At 34.0% G+C, this 19,855-nt stretch overlaps 1 protein-coding gene across 1 annotated transcript; it reads right to left on the bottom strand.

The window, feature by feature from the left end:
• Positions 1-3,492: 3,492 nt before the first annotated feature.
• On the bottom strand, positions 3,493-19,844 carry LOC129808207 (uncharacterized). The gene is made up of 7 exons (XM_055857989.1): positions 19,763-19,844; positions 19,510-19,616; positions 19,020-19,363; positions 5,147-5,414; positions 4,855-5,015; positions 3,974-4,038; positions 3,493-3,886 (listed from the first exon to the last, which is right to left on the bottom strand). The coding sequence occupies exons 1-7, from the start codon at positions 19,764-19,766 to the stop codon at positions 3,729-3,731; spliced, it is 1,107 nt and encodes a 368-aa protein (XP_055713964.1). The 5' UTR covers positions 19,767-19,844; the 3' UTR covers positions 3,493-3,728.
• Between the last annotated feature and the right edge of the window lie 11 nt (positions 19,845-19,855).

Below are 19,855 nucleotides of genomic sequence, written 5' to 3'. Positions count from 1 at the left end.
GCAGAAAAATTCCCAACGCATTTGTATGTGAAAGTAAGAAATTGGCTTCAACTTTGAAAGCCACTCGCCGGGGACTAGGCCGCGGCCGTTGGCTATAGGGGAGGTTCAGAAGAACTTCTGTTTGCTTGGTTTGTAAGCTCAAGGGCTTTTGTGTTGGTGCAAAGAGAGAGATGACAAGCAAAACAAGGATAACTTTACACTGAAAAAAATATTTCGTAAATGTTTGTGAATTACTACTGGAGAGTTAGGAAATGCGTGTAAATCATATAACCCACAAACAAGTTCGTAAAGGTTTGCACTTTTCACAAACAATGTTCATAAACGGAGGCAGCCAAAATTCCAAAAGCCAAAATGTCGGGATTTTGTTGTTTGGAATTTTGACCGCGACCCTTTGTAAAACCTAACTTAACGAGCATTTTTTCTTCTCTTACAAACATTTGTTCGTAAATGTTCGGAAACACACAAAAAATGTTCGTAAAATTTGGTCACTTGTTCGTAAAGTTTTGCCAGACAAACAAAAATACACCAATTGATGTTTGTAAAAGTACAAAAAAATTTCGTTGTCATATTATGAACAAAGCTTGTGAAAAAGTACAAACTTTTAGTGGGTTATACGATTTACGAGCATTCCTTAAGCTCGCAGTGGGTATTCACAAACATTTACGACTTTACGAGTAATTTTACGACATATTTTTTCTGTGTACTGTAAATAGTAGGTAGAAATTTGCGTGTTCCACAGTAGTTCAAACAAAGCAAATAATAGTGCGTCAAAAAACATTCAAATGTATCTTCTCATTAGAAGAATTTTGTTCTCTAGCGCTTTGCAAAAAATGCTGTAATTGTGCCAAATTCCGGCCAGCTTGCAATTTCGGCCACCTTTTTTGTTCCTCGAATTTCCATGAACTTTATATTTTACGTACTCTAGAGATTATACAATGCAAAAGAATACCAAAAAAATGTAGCTTCAACAAATGAGACGACGTGAAAAAGATATTGGAAGGATTCCCGAAGGGCAAGGAACTATGAGAATGAAGGTGGCCGAAATAGGGCACCAAAGCTATGTCTACATTTTTATTCATTTTAAAATGTATTAAGAATGATTTTAAAGTAAATAAAGACGGTAAACTTTTTACAAGGTTCCAAGAAACACTCTTTCAGAAGAAAGAATAAAAAAAAATCAATTTGTATTTAAAATATTTAAAAAAAGGGTAGGAATTTAATTCCAAATTTTGCAAAATTTAGAAGCAGTCGTTTTCAGCATTTCTACTCTGTAAATATGAGGTCGATCATAGGAAGTGTACTGAACTGAATGTTATGCAAATCGTTTGATTATAAAGAAAACACAGCTAAAATCTATTTCTTTTCCACATTCTCCGGATAAAAAAAGGATTTATTGTGGACAATTTGCATCATTTGGCGCCTTTTTATTGCCAAACATTTCAATAATAATTTTGACTCGTTTTTTTCTGCTCAGTTCTTGCGCCAAAAACAATTTTCCTTAATTGCAGCTCATGAATTTCTTCCACACATTTTCCTTCTGCTCCGTTCTTCCCTTTTTCCTCTACCTCATTTGAAATCAAATGCTATACGGGGAAGTGGGGCACCTTTGAAAGGGCGTACCTTTGAAATGAAGTTTTTTTTAATCTATTTTTAAATGGTACTGAACTTTACCAGGATATAGTTTAGCTCGACAAACCAATTTTTAAAGCTAAATTGCATAGTGATGTGTATTATGATTAAGTCCCTATCAAAATAGGAGGAAAAAGACCAATTTTAAAGGTACCCTAATTCAAAGGTGACCCACTTTCCCCTACGTAGACTTTTGCAGGAAACTGATGAGTCTCTGTTTCGTAACAATTTGCATTTTTTGCGTGTTATTTACGCCAATGAAACTTCGCTAATCATCCTAATTGTACTGGATTGTTTTTGATGTTATTTTATTCCTTATGAACGTACATTTGAAAAGAAACTTATTGGCAAAGATATGAAGACTATTCCAAAATCTTCTACCTACTTTGCTACACTCTGCTCTTGAATGTACATTTTAGTAGTTGAAAATTTCAAGAACCTTTGCAGGGTTAACTAACACTTTTGGCCATTATAAATTAATCGTAAACTTTGCTTATGATATTGTTGTTTTCGTTAAATTGAAGGGAAAGTTTGCATAACGGTTTAATTGGTTTAAATGTTTTAATAGCACGTTTTACACTTTTGGAAACCATTGTCTACGTTTTTGTAAACTTTCTTCAGTAAGTAATTTAAGTTTTAGATTGCAAAATATTTTTGAGAAACTAATTTTAGAGTGCTCCACAGAATGCTTCATTTTGTAATATTTTTCTCGCCAAAATTATTAATAGGAATAGTCCTGAAATCAACCAAAATTTTATAAAATAATTTGACATTTTTAATTGATATATGTTTATAGGGCAAAATAAAATTCTATTGGGGGGAAGTGGGGCACCTTTGAAAGTGGGGCACCTTTGAAATTGAGATTTTTCACATACTTTTAAATAAAAATGAGCCCTATCGTGATATAATTGTCAGTTGTGAGAATACGTTGTCAGTTAGAATCAGTTGTCAAATACGCATTGTTTACTCTCTGCAATAGTCCAATAGTTTGATTTCTCAAATAAAAGCGACGAAAAATCATTTAAAGTGAGTAATAATAGGGCACTCAATGGGTCAAGTGGTAGAGCACTGGCTCTATGATGCAAGTGTCCCGGGTTCGAATCCCTTTAGGTCACCAGGAATTTTTCTGGCGTTAAAGGTATTCGAATTGCATCCAGTGAGCTTCACTACGCTTGATTTCACCGACATGGGACTGACAACCTCATCTCGTACAAGAAAAAAATAATAATGCATGTCTAGAAATCCCCTTGCGGGAAGGCCTTGTTCCTTCATGGAATATTGTGCCAGCATTATTATTATTATTATTAATAGGGTGATTATGAGGAAAAAGAAATACTGAATATATTCTTTGCATAATATTGCCCAATATAATTGAGCTTAAACCTTTCCAGAAGAGTGGTTACAGAACTGGCGAAAAGTGGTAAAAAGTGGCGACGAAGTGGTTATTTTTTCATTGTTAATAAAAATCATTTTTTTTTAGTAGTTCAGGGTTAAATTGGAGGACTATTGTTTTCATGAATCTAGTAGAGCCAATACATCTAAGTAGTTTTGTGTCAAATTTGAGTTATCTTGTAATAAGGGTTCCAAAGTTATAATAAAATTAATTCCCCTTTTTCCTAAGCATGACAATAAGTGATTACTCCACCCTATATCTTCGGTCTTCGCAAATGTGATTACATTTCTTCCTGTGAAAATTCAATCCTCATTCTTTCACTTTTTCTTTACTTGGAGACACTTATATCCACAATTTCTTATCTCTTTCGAGTTGTCGCGGAATTATTCTCTGGAATAGCTTACCTCACGAGCAGGAGAGAGGGCTAATTATTGGATTTATTAGATTTCCAACAAGACAATAATTCACAATTTATGGTTTTTTTTTCATTTTTATTTTTATTTATTTTTTTTATTGTGGTGGCATCTTTAAGCTTCTTCTTGCGTTTGTGGGAATAAAAATGGCTTCTTCTTCGTCATTTTGCAGACAAAAATATATACAGTCACAATAGAAGATGTATCGACAAAACACTAAAGAACAAGATAAACTTATTTAAATAGAGATAAAATTAAATTACTTGTAAAGCGTGCACGTCAGAGTCCCATTGCTACTTGTCCAAATTTGCAGAAATCTCCCCACTTGTCCCATTTTCATCAACTTTTCTCGATCCATCAGCATCTTCTTCCCCTGAATTTTCGTCATTTTTCATTTTTCCATCACGATTTTCCCGTATTCGCCTCAATTTTCGCTTCAGTGTCATCATGCCTGCACAGAATTAAAACATCAAACGTTTCCCGCAGAACCACACAGAAAAGCAAGAATAAATAATAAAAGTATGAGGCTATCACTTACATTTTATCGTCTGAAATGTTCGAGCTGATGAACTTTCCGTTTGAGCAGCATTCCCATTAGTTTTCCTGCAAAAAGTGCAGAAATATTAAAATTTCAAGAGATACCCACATTCAGATAGCAGAGGATAAACAAATTAAATAAATCAAGAGTTATTTTAAATAATTAATTGGTGCCTTTTTTTATTCGGATGAAAACCAAAATTATTGCTGATGGCTGTGATGCAAAAATGAAATGACTTGGAAAACTTAATTATTCACTGTATCATGGGCAATTGAAAATCACATGGCAGAAAGTTTCAACATCGTGTTATAACATCATTATTTTGACCAATTAGCCAAAATTCTTACACTGCATCACTCTTCTTATCATTTATCACTTCACATAACCGTATTCACATAACTTGTATTCAAACCAAATAAATTTGACTAAAAAGAGCTAAATTTTTAGCTAAGTTTTGTTTGTTTTGCACTCAGATCCTCATTATTCCAATTGATCAAAAAAAATCCATAAATTTTAATCAATTTAGTTGCATTGTCCGATATTTCACTCAAAGTGTCCAATATTGCAAACACTCCTAAATAATGTCACAATAACCCGTAGCATTTCAATTTTCACTTACTAAATTAAACTAATAATTCATGTAACAATTTATATAAAAGTATCCACCATTTGAATTAATATTAAATTCTATTGTTGAAAATGGGAAAAACGCCTCCCAACATAATTGGTTAAGGGATGATAGTCGTGTGTGTAGTGAAGTGCATGATTTCGTGGTAAATTTATCGCAAATTGCAGGAAAACTCGGGCAATTGTCGGAAAAATGCCAGAGAATTGTGTTTGGTAAAAGAGTGAGGTAGAAGAAAAGGGCAAATAATACTCACTCAGCGGCCAATTTGACTTCAAGTACGGATTTCTGGAGTGTTTTATAGTGTCTGACATCCGGTGAATCCTTGAGCATGATGCATTTGGCCACATTTCCACCCCCAATGCACTCAATGGGCGCAATATGAAACGTCTGATGGTAGATAAATTGCAGAATAGGCTGCAATTGTGGTGTTTGACGCGCCAAATAATGAGAAAGATAGAAAGAGATGGAACAAGAATCAAAATAGCAATTAATTGCAATTTCACATCCGCATCGGTTTTTGCATGCCATCCACCAACAATACTCACGGAATTCCATACACACGATCCATACCACAGCCACGAGAAGATGTTGAGCCAGGCATTGAAATTCTTGACATAGAGTGTCGGCAGCAGGAATTTAAATGGCATGAGGTTCAGGAAGACATAGGACCACGTTATAAAGCGGCAAGTGGCGTATAGGATGAAGAGAATATCTCTCGAAGTGGACGTGTGCAGGGCAGACAGAAGGAGCACTTCCGTTGCAATTCCCATCAGTCCCACGCTTATATTCAATAATACAAAGTAATGTTCATACCTGAAGAGAAACAGAAAGAAGGAAGTTCTTCCTTTTACCTAAACTCAAGTAGACACTACATTTTCTTTTGAAGTTTCTTTTGAAGTTTTTACAATCTCTTCCAAACTGTTTTTCTTCGGAGGGAGGATAGCTTAGAGTAATAAAATTAAAATATAAAAATAAAAGGGGTGGTAAGGCGTCCCAGGACTTTGCGAAATGTTCGAACTCGTGACCTAGATGCTACACTTCAAAAGTATTTTTTCCATTATTTACCGTTTACCGGTTTCTCAATTAATTTGAACCGATTTATATAGGGGGAGGCTTTGATCGTTCGCACATACGCTACCTTCAGACACTTCATATTTCTCCCATATTCCTTTATGAATCTCACATATGGCTATATATTGTAATAGCTAACCTTAAATCCCATCTTTCCTGAAAAAATTGAGAGTCTAATCCTTTTTTCCTAGTTTCAGGAAGCAAAAAATAAAAACAGGTCCAAAACTGTAATTTTGCTGTGCAATATTTCATACGATTGTGCACAATTAATATCACTTTTCTGAAAAACTACTATCACAGAGGGTAAAAGGGTTATTAAGGGATTAAATTTAGGCAAAAATCTTTTAGGCTGAAGAGGCACTTTTTGTGGGTGGAAGAAAATTCACAAACTTGACTCACATTCATCGATCGCACATAGAAGACATTGCTTCTTCGCACATTTTCCAGGAAACTTCATTTTAGATGCAATCCCTCATATTCACATTCACATCTATTGTAATCTACCGATTTGATCCACCACTAAAAAGGAAAACTTAAAAATCGTAAAGTTGATAAACAAGAAGTAATTTGACTCAAATAGGCTGCAGTTGAGTAATTATTAAGCAATTTTGCGTTTCTTTGATATAAAAATATTTTTCAAGCCTGCACAAACTGAATGTGCAATGAAAGAATCACATCTGCAATAAGCTCATACAGTTTACAACTGGTTTTTGACAATCTTTGACATAACCTCACTTTTGTGTTGTTTTTCATGTCAAAGAAAAGAAATTGTCCGTTTTTGTTCATATCCGGCTCCGTGGAGGAATGGTGGAATCATGTGTGGTCTTCTCGCTTGCAAAGTTTTAGTCAATTTTTAGCTTTAAAAACTTATTGATTCGTGTAAATTTGGTGATATTTGGACTTTTCAAGAAAGTATTCATCAGATTTAACCGTTTCCGGAGTGAAATTCTCGTAGAATCAAGCAAAAAAATGATTTTTAGTGTCAATAAAACATCTCTCAGAAAAGTTCCAAAAAAGTGATATTAAAATGTTTTATTCCTTGTACAAACGGTTTAATCAAGTAGATTAGAGTTCCCTTTAAACAATGATGTGCAACTTTTAGTGTCCGGTGCAAAATTTACGGTGAAAATGGGGTGCTCAATGATGATGTGAATTGTGTGCGAAAATAGAAACTTGATTCATCTATCGGATAAATCGCCATTAAATTTTCATTTTCCTCTGAAGGTAAATCTAAGGATTTCCTGGGATTTTGTGTGGAGGGATTATGAACCTTATAAGTAAGACATTTTTTTGGCATAGTTGGAGAATTCATACGGTTTGCATGGTAGTCAGAAAAAATTACTGAACTTGAACATCATTTTTGTGTGAGAAAGTTCAAAGCCTCCCCCTATAATATAACCACATAGCAAACTTCCGCGGAAATTTCACTGGAAATTTTGCGTCAAATTCCGGTCATTTCATGGAATTTGGACGCTAAATTTCCGTAGTCTTCCATGGAATTTTAACAAGGAGAGGTCATGGAAAATGGCCATTCCATGGAAATCTAGCGTCACTTTCTAGTGGAAGTCCATGGAAAGTTTGTTTATATGGAAAATTACACGTGAAATGTCCGCGGATTCCACTGGAATTTTCCATGGAATATTCCAGAAGTTTTCCTATGGATTTTGCCGCAACACGCCCTCTTTTTTGTAAGAAAATTCCTGCTTATTTCCTGGGGAAAATCCAAGGAATAATTCCACTAACTTTCCACACAGTTTTCTAAGAAAATTCCACACATTTGTTTCTTCGCTTTACTGCTAAAAAATGTTTGTGGCGCTACAAAATAGATTAATTAATTTGCTCGCAAATTTTATGCAAAGATCTTAGTGATTTCTATGTTACAATATTTATTAATTATGCGACGCTGCGTTTTGCGTAGATAATAGTGAAGTGATAACATTAAACAGACTGCGAACCTAAAATATACGTGTTTTTATTTCATAGAATGTATTTTTTTCGGAAAATAATTCTTTATAAGATAGCTTTTTCTTATCTAAAGTGTAAATTCGTTATTGCTGATTTAATAAAACATATCAAAATCCTCGTTAAATTTACTATTTTTTTTAATATAGGGAAATGAAAATATGAGATGCATGTGACAGCTTCATTTGTTCTCCATTTTCTTTGGTGGAAAAATCCATATTCATTACACGTGAATTTCCTGGGAAATATTCCACACAAAAAATCAACTATAAATTCATGGGAATTTCATTGGAAATTATACCATGGAGAATTTCAGTGGAAAAATACTGGAAAATTCCGAGGAATTTTTCCTTGTGATTCCTTATTCCGCTTTTTTTTGCTATGGGGAATTCAAAAAATCCCACAAATGAACCACTATGAACCGTTTCATTACCGGTCTATAACCGATTGAAATCGATTCAGGCTTGTCAAGAATTCGAAGACCTTTCCAAAGAGCTCAAACAGGATACCATTCGGTTGAGATATGCGCTCTCTAAAGTCTTTTTAACGTTTTACCTTGAAAATTCATTATTAGAAATGATTCCACGGTATTTTCGTATAGAGTCGTGAAGTGATAATGCAATACGAAACGAATAACATACAATAAAAAATTGTTGCGAAAAGTGGTAATGGGGTGTGGGGGTAGAAGGTGGAAATTTTAGGGGGTGATAAAATCCAAGGATTATATACCGCTCTCTCGATAGAGTTCATGCAGTAAAAGTGGATACAAAACTCGTTTAAGCTAACCACGGAATTGTTGCTAATAAATCTGCAAAATTTTTGCCTCAATATTTTAATGGCTTTTACCACGAGCTTCTGTTTCACATACAGATATTTATTCATCCTTGTTTTGCGGTTTATCGCGATGTTCCAAAAAAGCACTACTAATGTGCCATAATGAATTCATTTTACTACTCTAACTTCACACAGAAAGCAGTATATATACTCTTCCGATTTTTTTAACCCCTAAAATTTCCACTTTCCAACCCCCGGGGACCACTTTTCTCATCAAATCTCTGCATTTCAGACGATTTCTGATTATGTCAGGTTGTTTGACTGTCTGATCCGTTTGATTAGACCATCCATCTTTCATCAGGTCTTGAGAACAAAGCAGGAGAGATAGCGATTTGGGATCTTGAGAGGACTACACCATAAGTCGAACTAAGGACAATTAACATACTCGTAATTTCCCCCCGCCCTATGGAACCTCTTCTAAGCCATACTTTTATAGAATTGTTCGAAAACCCATCGTAGAATTTTTGTATATCTTTATATGTGTTTCAAAAGTTGCATTGTTGCCTAGGCGGACATTACATACAAAAAATACCTTTAACGGTTTTTCATATAAATTCATAGCGAGCACATTTATCTAAAAATGACAGCGTTTCCAGCAAAAATATGATGAAAACGTTGCATTTTTAGCTAACTGTGCTCACTGGGTTGTAACTATTTTATAATTTAAATGACCACTATTGATGACTATTTCCACAATCCTCTCGTTCAGTAATAACCTTCTCGATTTGAGAGCTCTCTCCGGTTGAGGTTTTTCTTTACCGATTCGAAGGTATATCAGAGAGAACTTACCTATACCGTTAGAAGTTCGAACGTTTAAACCGAGGAGTTACACAAAAGTGAATAAATTCATCAAAAGAACATTTCATTGAATGAAATTGCAATTAAAACGTTCTGCCATCCTGAAATTCCACAAAACTACACAAAATTCACTTTTTGCAGCAAATGTTTGCACTTTGTTGCTGACATTGTTGACGATCGATAAGTGTCAAGAATATCGAAATTCGAAATTGCAGAATAGCCGTGCCAACCCTTACCCGGCACGTGCATCCCCTTATTTCTGTGGTATTAGACACCACGGTTCAGTAAGACGCGTGTGCAAGAACCGTTTGAAACTGAACAAACGTCAAATGAAACGTGAACGTCAATGCAAAACAGTACCTGAACAAACTTATTTTGACGTTTATTCAGTTTCAACGGTTCTTGCACACTCCTTATTAGTAATAAAGTTCTGTCACTCTAGCAATGCCATATGAAAAATTACAGTAGACTCTCACTCAATCGGTTCTTTTTCAATCGGGCGAAAAATTTTCTTGACAATTTTCACGTTTAATTATGAAGCAAATTTGCTCAAGTTCGCTGTAGTTTCTGTTATTTTATAACAATTCTTTATAATTGAGCACTTTTTGTGAAATTTACAATGCCTTTGACGTCCAAATCTATCGATAATTTTAATGACATTTTGCCCTATATGCCGGATTGAGAAAGAGTCTACTGTACATTCGAATACCAGTAGGGGAATTCTGTAATTTTCGTGGCATTGTCACGCGTGAGTTCGAAACCTGACAATGCCATTCGAGCTTTTTTTGTCATATCATACGAGTTCGAAAATGCAATTCATTGATTTTTTAATGAAATCCCTTTACTTGATGATTTTATGAAAATACACTACGTCTTGATTGATTTGTTTAACAAAATTTATTGTCATTTAAATTGCCAGAAATTTGAAATTTTGTGACTTCTGACAATGCCACGTGAGCTGAAATGGCAATGTTATACCCTAGACGCACTTATGACTTAAGCCGAGAGACGACTTAGTGGAAAATGACGGAAATGGAGTTTAATCATTATTTCTAATAAAATTACGCTGAGCCGTCTCTCGTCTTCTGAAGGCCCTTGCGGCTACAGAATCGCATTTTCGAAAAAGTTCTCCTAATATTCGAACCCAATTTGTCATATGGCACTGCCAGAGCGTTACAGAATTCCCCTCCAGGAGAGCTTTTTCGAAAATATGATTCTGTAGCCGTGACATTGCCATTTCAGCTCACGTGGAATTGTCAGAAGTCAATTTGAGATTTCTGGCAATTCATATGACAATGAATTTTATTAAACAAATAAACCAAAACGAACTGTATTTGCAAAATATCATTAAGGAGATATTAAAAAAAAAATCAATTTGCATTTTCGAACTCATGTGATATGAGAGCAAAAACTCGAGTGGCTGTCAGGTTTCGAACTCTCGTGTAACAATGCCACAAAAATTTACAGAATTCCCCTATACAAGATGAATCACACGACAATACTTTTAAAATTTAAACATTTAAAGTATAGCATGTAAGTCAAGGATTCGAGCATTACGCAAACCATGGAACGCTTACCTCCCCTTTTTGTGTCACATTCTTTCATATTTCATAATTATCCCTTTTTGATATTATTACCTCTGATGGAAACTTTGTTAATTTGATAAGCTGATTTTTTTGCATTTTATATTCGAATATCAAGCAGAGACAACAATTTAAGCTTTTCTTTTAATTAAATTAACTTATTCTTTATCCTAAAATCTCCTTTGAAAATAATGACTAATAAAAATTCCCAAGATGGGTTCCTGTTAATTTGATTCTTGAAGGGGAACGGAGATGTTTATGGGCTGGAGAAGAAGTCAATAAAGCAATGAGGTTCATAAAATTGGGTGAAAGCTTTTTTGAAGGGGGGGGGACTAAAGTTGTTTTGTGAGATAAAGAAATTAAAACGTGGTTCCATCATCGTAAATAGAATAACTGAATTACTGACAGAAATGTGTTTTCGCTGTGGTTCTTATTGTATGGCAAAAAGTTCTTCTTGATGATCTCAATTGAGGAAAATTCTTCATGTTTATCCATCATCAATTTTTTCTTCATGAACAAATCAAAACATTTTAACCTGGAATAATTGCATGTTTACACAAGAAAATCTTTTATGTTGCCTTTTTCATTTTCTTCTTTGATCCATTCTCTTGGCATCATGATATATGTTACAATTATTTGCAAATTGTATGAATCTGTAGGCAAAATTAATTTTGCAATGGAAGAAAAACCCCAACTTGACTTTCACTCCAACCATCACCCCTTAATAATTTTGTTAGAAGGGAAATGCTTAATAAGAGAGAAATGGGTTGAATTGTTTTGCAAACAATTCATGCGTTTGTTGAAGAAATATTCTTAATATATATTTGCGACGTTACAATGAATTGAAACTTTTGACTTTGGGTATCAAAGGAGAAAATTTACTCATTGTTGGAGCATTTTCTCAGCATTTCCACTCATAAATCATTATTTGAAGAATTATTATCACTGAACTTTTTGAGGATTTTTAGGCTTGTAAATTTTAACCGCAAATATTTATGTTTAGGTCTACTTTTATGCTGGAAGCCTTATTGAAGATTCTCTTGTCATGATACAATTTTAGAAAGAATTGACCTTTCACTATAGATTTCTTCTCTTAATTTTAAATCAAAATCGAAGAGTACAAAAATAAAAGGAACTTAGAAAAACAAGATTACTAAACACTAAAATAAATTATAAAAATATAAATGTAATTAAACAAACTTATAACCTTTTATTGGACCATTTCTGCTCGAAAATCCATACAAATTTATTTCTCATAATAGTTTAATTAGAAATAAGTTTTACTACGCCATTTTATAGAAAATGTATGGTAATTAACAGGAAACACACCACTGAATAATTAAACAGGATGTGGAAAATCTACTTAGCTACTCTTATTAATATTTTCCATATTCACTTCGTTACCGTGAAGTTCTGAATTAGCCTGAATAAAAGTAAAAACCTTACCTAAATTCATACTAAAAATGCATAGCAAAATTTACTTCTAAAATAGAAATGAAACTGGGATAGATTTGCACAGGGGCAATTCCAAAAGTTCCAATTTTACTGCACACAGAAAAATGGAAAATTCTTAAACAGAAACACCCAGGAATTTAATTTCAAATCCCATACAATGAATGCCAATGCCCTAATTCTAAATCCTTGAACATTTAGTTTTAGTTGCAATTTGCAAATCTGTAGACATTTTTCATTTTCCAGCTAATGCAGAACTTAAGTTCCCGATCTAGCCCATTTCTTTCGCTCAGAGCTTCTAAACTTAAACGCCTCGGGGATTCGCGTCCAATTTAAGTATCCAGGATGTTATATATTCTTAAATTTAGAGTCAAAATTTTTCTGTGTGCTCGCTTTTTTACCCCCAATAAGACGATTTATGCGAAATTACATCATGCTGTTTGTCCATCCGTGCGGCCGTTACCACGCCTAAATACCAAACGGTTGGAGACACAGAATTGGGACCTTCGTAGGTCCCTCCATGAGTCGACCCTGGGGACCATTATGCCCCTAAATTCTCTCCCACCCCTTTCGTTCCACCCAAGGCGAAAATTTCGTTGATATCCGAAAATACTGTTTATTCATTCTGTAATAACGGGTTTTCAATGTGTAAGGTTAAAACGGCTCTAGATAGCGTGTTCCTCAATCGAATGATATCGTCTTTAGATTCGTTGGAAAGGCCTTGGGCCTTGGTATTCCTAAGAAGCTTGAATGGATTCAAATCTGTTATGAACTAGTAGAGAACCGGTAAGGAACCAGTAACGAACCGGTTCATAACCGATAAGTCATTCTTATCTCAAATTCAATTATATTACTCATAAGCTATTTTGAGCGATGTTTTGAGTGATTTATGACTCAGTCCAAATCGATTTCGAAACGGTAAACCTAAGAAGAAATTGCTTTAAGAAACGTCATAAGAAACTCATGAATAGTACCCTTTTCTTCGTAAATTGAACCAATAAAGAACTTCAATAATAATATAGTCTAAATGATGTGAAAGTACTTTTGTGGTATAGCATCTAAGCAGGGGCGCATCAAGCCTAATAAAAAGTGAAGCTATTTTTCACTGTTTCTTGTAAAAATTTTGCAGATATTTCACCGCGACTTAAACAAATTTGTTTGTAATTCTTGTATTATTTTGGCGAACATTATGAAATATATATTTTTAGATAGCTCTTAAAGCACAATTTCGAAATATATCAGACTGATAACTCAATTCTCTTTAGGAAAAAACTTGCCAACAGTCTTCAGTATCTCTAGGCAAAAACGAATGGAAAAATGAAATGTCGAGAGGCCCTTGATCTAAGTAACGAATTCTGGGATGCTTTGTCACCCCTTTTTCAATTGATAATCCATTGTAAATTTTTGCGTTTTAATCATTGAGGAAAAAATTCTAAAACTACTTTGCTATAAAAAGAAATGTACATTATCTTTGAAAGCAAATGTGCAGATCTCTAACAGAGATCTCATGTCCTGGTCAAAATTCTGATAACCAAAATCCAGGAAAATTAGTGATCGCAAGAGTCAAATACCGAAAGTCAGAATCCGGGAAAATTCTGGATTTTTGTTTCAGAATTTTGCCCCTTTTGTGATTTTGGGCTTTCGGGATTTTAGCTTTCTGGATTTTACCTGCCACCGGATTTAGATATTAAAAATGGTGGCAAACGTCCCAGCTATAACGTTTTGGAAGTTTTTTTTTATACTGCTCAACTTATTTATAATGTTTATGGATTTAGAATCAATTACAATTGATTTATGAATCCCTCAAAATATCGCACAAATTCTAAAACCGGTTCACTATACTGGTTAAGAATCAATTAAAATCAGTCTAAGCTTGTCGAAGAATCCAAAACCTTTCCAACGAACCCAAGTTTGCTCCGATCGGTTGATAAATACTTTCTCAAAAGGCTTTTTGATCTTTGACCTTGAAACCCCGTTATTAGGAATAATTCAACTGTATATTTTTGTATTACCGAAATAAACGCATATGGGGAACCTCTAAAACACGTAGGGAAAACACATTTAGTATTGCTTCTAGTAAAGGTATAACGGGTATAACTTAAAGATATACTACCACATGAAATTCCTATATACCTTGCATGTTTTTTTTTTAGAGTAATGCCTCTCCCCCACCCCTAAAGAAATCTACAAAAAAAAGTATCTCAACCCTCTCCACTCTCCCTTGTCTTAAAACTTTGCAAATGTCTGAGGAATAACTTCTCAAGAAAAGATATATTTATCTCTATAGGAAATCTAATGTTTGTAATGTAACAGTCATTTTCAATTAAGATATTTCATTTGGGAAAATAATTTGTTGATGAATTTGTGGCGTTATCATTGGACTTTAGTTAAATTTCATTTTATCTGCAATCTCTTATATATGCGAGGGAGTAATTTTCTCAAATTTCTAAATGACATCTTATATGGCAAAGTTCTTTGAGAACCTCTCTAATTGTTTTCAGAACTTTGTGACAAGTTTCCAAGGAAAATTTGTCTAATAGACTGTATTCTAATAGACATCTTAGTCTCAATGGAGATTAAAAGAGACTATATGAATTTAGAGTCAAACTAGGACAATCTCTCAAGGATTCTTTTCTAAACTTTATAAATAGAATATGATTGACAAATGGACTTTACTTCGCAGAATGTTCGAAATCGTGAAAGCGATTCTATGATAAAAAAAAAATAATTGATAACACATTAACTGTTTGAAGAGTAATTGAAAATGTTTGATAATATACAACTCAAAAAGCTAAGTACAATATTTACAAATTAAAGTAATTAGAAAACTTAGATTACATTTAGATTTTATAACCAATACATGGCTTATTTATAACATGAAATCAAAAAAGGGTGGCAAAGCGTCCAGAGCTTTGCGAAATACTGAAACTCGCTGCTATATCTGAAAAGTAGTTTTCTATTTAACCGTTTATCCGTTCTCAACCGATTTGAACAGATTCATAAATAACTCAAAAGATCCCCCAAAATAGTTTAAGAGTAATAGAATTGATTTTCGGACAAAAAATATTTATCGGGTTATAACCCGTTCGTTCGTTACCCGTTCATAACCGACTGGCACCATAGTTCAGACTTGTGGAAAATTCGAAGACCTTTCTAACGAGCCCAAATATTATAACATTCAGTTGAAATTACGCTTTCTAGACCCTTTTTAACCCTTGACCTTGAAAAAACGTTTTTGTGTATTGACGAAACGTCCGCCTATGTAATTTCCGAAGTAAACCGAAAAATGAAAAAAAACAAATCGCACGAAGCGTTTTTGAGAAATCCCAAAAACATTTCCTATGCGCCACTGAGATCCCCTTGGTAAATTAAAAAGTTATAATTTCAAATAATGGACTCAAGAAAATATTTAAGCCAATCGATAGTTTTTAATTTTAATATAATAGAACATATTTTCTTGAAAAATGTTTTCTTATAAAGAGAATTTTATAGAACCATATATCGCTTTTTAGGAGACTCTTAAATCTTTATTCCCGAGGTGTGCAAGAACCGTTTAAAACTGAACAAACGTCAAATGTAACTTGGGCGTCAATGGTCAAAACGCTACCTTAACAAACTTATTTTGACGTTTGTTTGATTTCAGCGGTTCCTGCACACCTCTGCTTTATTCTATAATGGCATTGTATAAATGAGCAGTAAAAAGTTAAAATTGGGCAGTAACAAAAAGATTTGAAAAAGTGATATTATCATCCAAATTTTGGCAAAGGGAAAACGGGCTTTTCATTCTATCTGCAACAATTTTAAATGTTAAATATATAAATTAGAAACATTTTTGTAAAGATTTAAGTTTTTTACTAACCATAATTAGATATTTTACTGCTCATTTTTATTTTTTTTTACTGCCCATTTTGATTTTTTTACTTATCGTTTGTTTTTTGCCTTCCTCAATTCCCTTTATCAGCTTTTTTTTAGATGATTATATGTTTTTAGTTCCATAGCAGCTAATTTGCTAGTTGGGATGTATCTTATTAAGTATTTAGTAAAAAGTACTGTTATTTACTTAATAGAAAGTACATAATTAAGGACATACTTAAAAGTCTTATTTAAGTACAGGGAGTTCCACTTTCAAAGAAATTCTCGGAACCGAAAAAAAGTTTGCGAATTCACTCCAGAAAAATTACATACCCACAGATTAGGTCTTTGGAATAAGTAACGAAAACGCCGTGATGTATGCAAAACATTTTCGGTGCAAGTTTTCTGTCTATTTTCAGCGCCAACGGTTCATAATGACTCGGGCACACCTTTTAGATCGGTCAAATTTCATAAAATCAAAATTCACATCCCTTTCTTTCTTAAAAGTTTAGCATATGTCTATTCTACTCTTTCGCACTCTTCTTCTTCCTTTAAACATCTCACCAAATTAAATTTAGTTCAGTCCAATTTTGAGACCAGAAGAGTGGGATAGACTTATGTAAGTCTTTTGAGAAAAAAAGAGAAGTGAATTTTGATTTCATGAAATTTGACCGATCTAAAAGGTGTGCCGGTACCTTAAGAAATGTGTTTCAAATTTACCACGTGAAAAATATTTGCATACATTTAGGGACATTTCAAAAAGTACAGTAGACTCTCTCAAATTTGGGCATTTGGAACCGAAATGTCACCCGAATTTGAGAGAAATTCGGCCGATAAACTTTTTGAAATACAACGATTTTTATTGATCTGCATACACACATATTGGTTTACATACTCATATAAATTTCATAAAAATCCCTTAATATCGCAAAATTACATAAAAACTCAGATAAACCATAGCAAATTTGAGCATATTGGGTTCATTTGATAATTATTGTCAAACTTGAAAAATGTCAACAAACTTTTTTCGAATTTAACTGCTGCCCGAATTAAAAAGTATCCCGATCTTAAAAGAGCCGAATTAGCGAGATTCTTCTGTATTTTATAAATGAGCTTCTAATAGTAGGCAATTTATACCAAATTCTTTTAATCCGTTTTCACTTAAGCCGGAACTCCCTGTACTTTTTCTTGTCAAGGATGTAGGCAATCATAGACCTTTATTACAGACCCTTCCCCATATGTCATTTTCTGCTGGAGTTAGACAGGAATGTTTTAAGGAATGAGGTGAACATTTTAACAGATTATACACTCAGTCCCGGCATAACAATTTTCAATATTTTGTTTTTATTTCTTTCCGAAAAGAAAATAACCTCAACTTCAAAATGACATGAAATATCACCCTTCTTTTTTTACAGTCGTATTTTAGGGTTGTCATATCGATAATATTCCTATTGAAAAAGCAGTATTTCAGAAAAATTGGAAAATATTCTTTTTGGTAGCGTTTTTCACTGTAGTGATAGTTTCAGTTAGTGTATTAGACCTCAGGCTAATCAATAATAGATCGTTTAGTATTTCGACAGAAATATTTTCCGAAAAAAATCCAGATTCAAAGGCATGTACCGTTACATTCGAAGGCAAAAATTATACCATGCCTTGGACCAAATCGACGTAGGCGGAAAGTACTCTCCCTTTGAACGTTTTTGTTATATGCCTTCGAATATTGTGAATTTTCTATTACTTTTCCTAAAAGACCTACACCAGAGGTGTGCAAGAAACCGTTGAAACCGAATTAACGTCAAATGAAACATGTACGTCAATGGTCAAAACGCTGCTATAACAAACTTATTTTGACGTTAATTTGGTTTCAACGGTTTCTTGCACACCTCTGACCTACACATTACTATTGAATATTAGTTATCTTATTATCAATTATTAATAATTATGTAATAATTTTGTGTTAGTCTTATAGGAAAACCAAAGTAAATTCACATTATTCGAAGGTATGAACGTTCGAAGATAGAGTACTTTCCCCTAGTATTTTTATTTAACTCGTAAAAAGAAACTAAGTGATTTTGAATGGTAAATGAGATAAGCATGGGATATCAATTAACTAGAGATTTTTCGGTGTAATAAAAATTGGGATTCCTTTTCGATTTTTCCAGAGAAAAAAATTCATTAAGCTTGAACATCATATTTGTGATCCAACCTAGAGTACTTTCTCCTAGTGTTTGTCTCATTTTCATATATTTTTTAAGTATTTTTGGTTGTTCTACAACTCTTTCAAATTAAGTCATTAGGATAAGGACTTATTAAGTACTTAATAACTACTTAAAATGTGTTAGCCGGGATATGTGATTTCTTCGTCCTTATGGGGTTAAAAATACTTTTTCACAGTTCATGATTGAACACTTTTAAATCTCATTAATTCCCATAAATAATACCCACGGTCTTTTTGCGAGAACCAATGCAGCATTCCTACTTAATTACTGACACAATTAGGCAAAAATAAAATTGACGAATGTGGGAAAAGTACAATAATTGAATGTGAAATTTACAGACAATGATTATCTTCTAAAGAGGTTTAACTCTGAATTAAGCAGGACAATAAATTCATCACCAATATACCAAAGAGGATTGCAAATTGATCTTCCTAAGAAGTCTGGTCTGGTATGTATCAAGGAGATTTGTTGGGGGATATTCAGAAGGATTTCAGGTGAGGCAAATCTCAATGGAGTTGTTTGGGGGGAAATAAATGAGATGAATTTAGAAAGGATAGAGTTTGTGGTAGACAATTCCAATAATCCAGGAGTTGGTATTCTTTAGGGGTAATGGGGGATAGAGAGATATAAGATATGGAGAGACTTACCTAAAGAAGTAAAATATCACGAGAACAGAGGAAAACAGCACGCGCTGAGCTGCCTCAGAATAATCACATTCGCGCAAATCCAGCACAATTGCAATGAGATGGAAGGTGATGACAATGACAAAGATATCATTGAATTTGGTGGTGTCTTCGTTTGGCTGGAATAGGAGGAGGTTTTCGTATTTTGGGAAATAGTGACGAACTTCCTTCTCAATTTCTGGCGCTATGAAAGTCTTATGGTAGAAATGAAGGAATACCGTTGAGCCACTGTAGAAGGAGATGTTCCAGATATGCCGAAATGTTGGATGCCATTTGTATCGTGGGGTATTTGAGGTTTTCAGGAGGGCCTGAAAAACCACATATTCACCTTCAGAATAGCCCAATTCCAGCTATTTTTCCCGCTCCCTCTCTGACAACATAACCTCACTTGGTTGCCGGGAATGGGTGAAAGCCCTTGGGGGATATTGTCCCGCCATCTCTGCACTACACTCACCTGCACAATCTTGCGAACACAGTAGAAGACGATTGAAAAGCATAAACAACACCAAAATATGCGATTTATCAAGCTATTTACGTCGCTACTGCCAAGAATGCAGTCGCCTGCGAGATTAAAAAGAACACCATGAAAAAACACATTTTTTTAACAATTTTCACCACTTCACCACACAATAGGGATCATCCTGCCACCCAGGATGCCCATGGGGACAAATACCCTGCGAAAATCCCACTCAAAATGCGATATTTACCCATTTTTTCGCACGAATTGCACCTCCACCTTCATATTTGACAACCACCCTAGAAAAACGTCTAGGCACTGGGGAAACCTGTCAATGGCTCCG

The sequence above is a fragment of the Phlebotomus papatasi genome, chromosome 3 (genome assembly GCF_024763615.1).
Source record: "Phlebotomus papatasi isolate M1 chromosome 3, Ppap_2.1, whole genome shotgun sequence".
Lineage (NCBI taxonomy): Eukaryota > Metazoa > Arthropoda > Insecta > Diptera > Psychodidae > Phlebotomus > Phlebotomus papatasi.
The sequence above is the reverse complement of the archived record's forward strand: the minus strand, read 5'-3'. Positions and strand labels throughout refer to the sequence as shown.

What these genes read in the sequence shown, in the direction of transcription:
- LOC129808207 (XM_055857989.1), bottom strand. An exon ending in GTGTTCGCAAGATTGTGCAG is followed by an intron (nt 19,364 to 19,509) that starts GTGAGTGTAGTG and finishes GTGGTTTTTCAG; the next exon opens with GCCCTCCTGAAAACCTCAAA. An exon ending in GAAGTCAAATTGGCCGCTGA is followed by an intron (nt 4,039 to 4,854) that starts GTGAGTATTATT and finishes CACTTTTTGCAG; the next exon opens with GAAAACTAATGGGAATGCTG.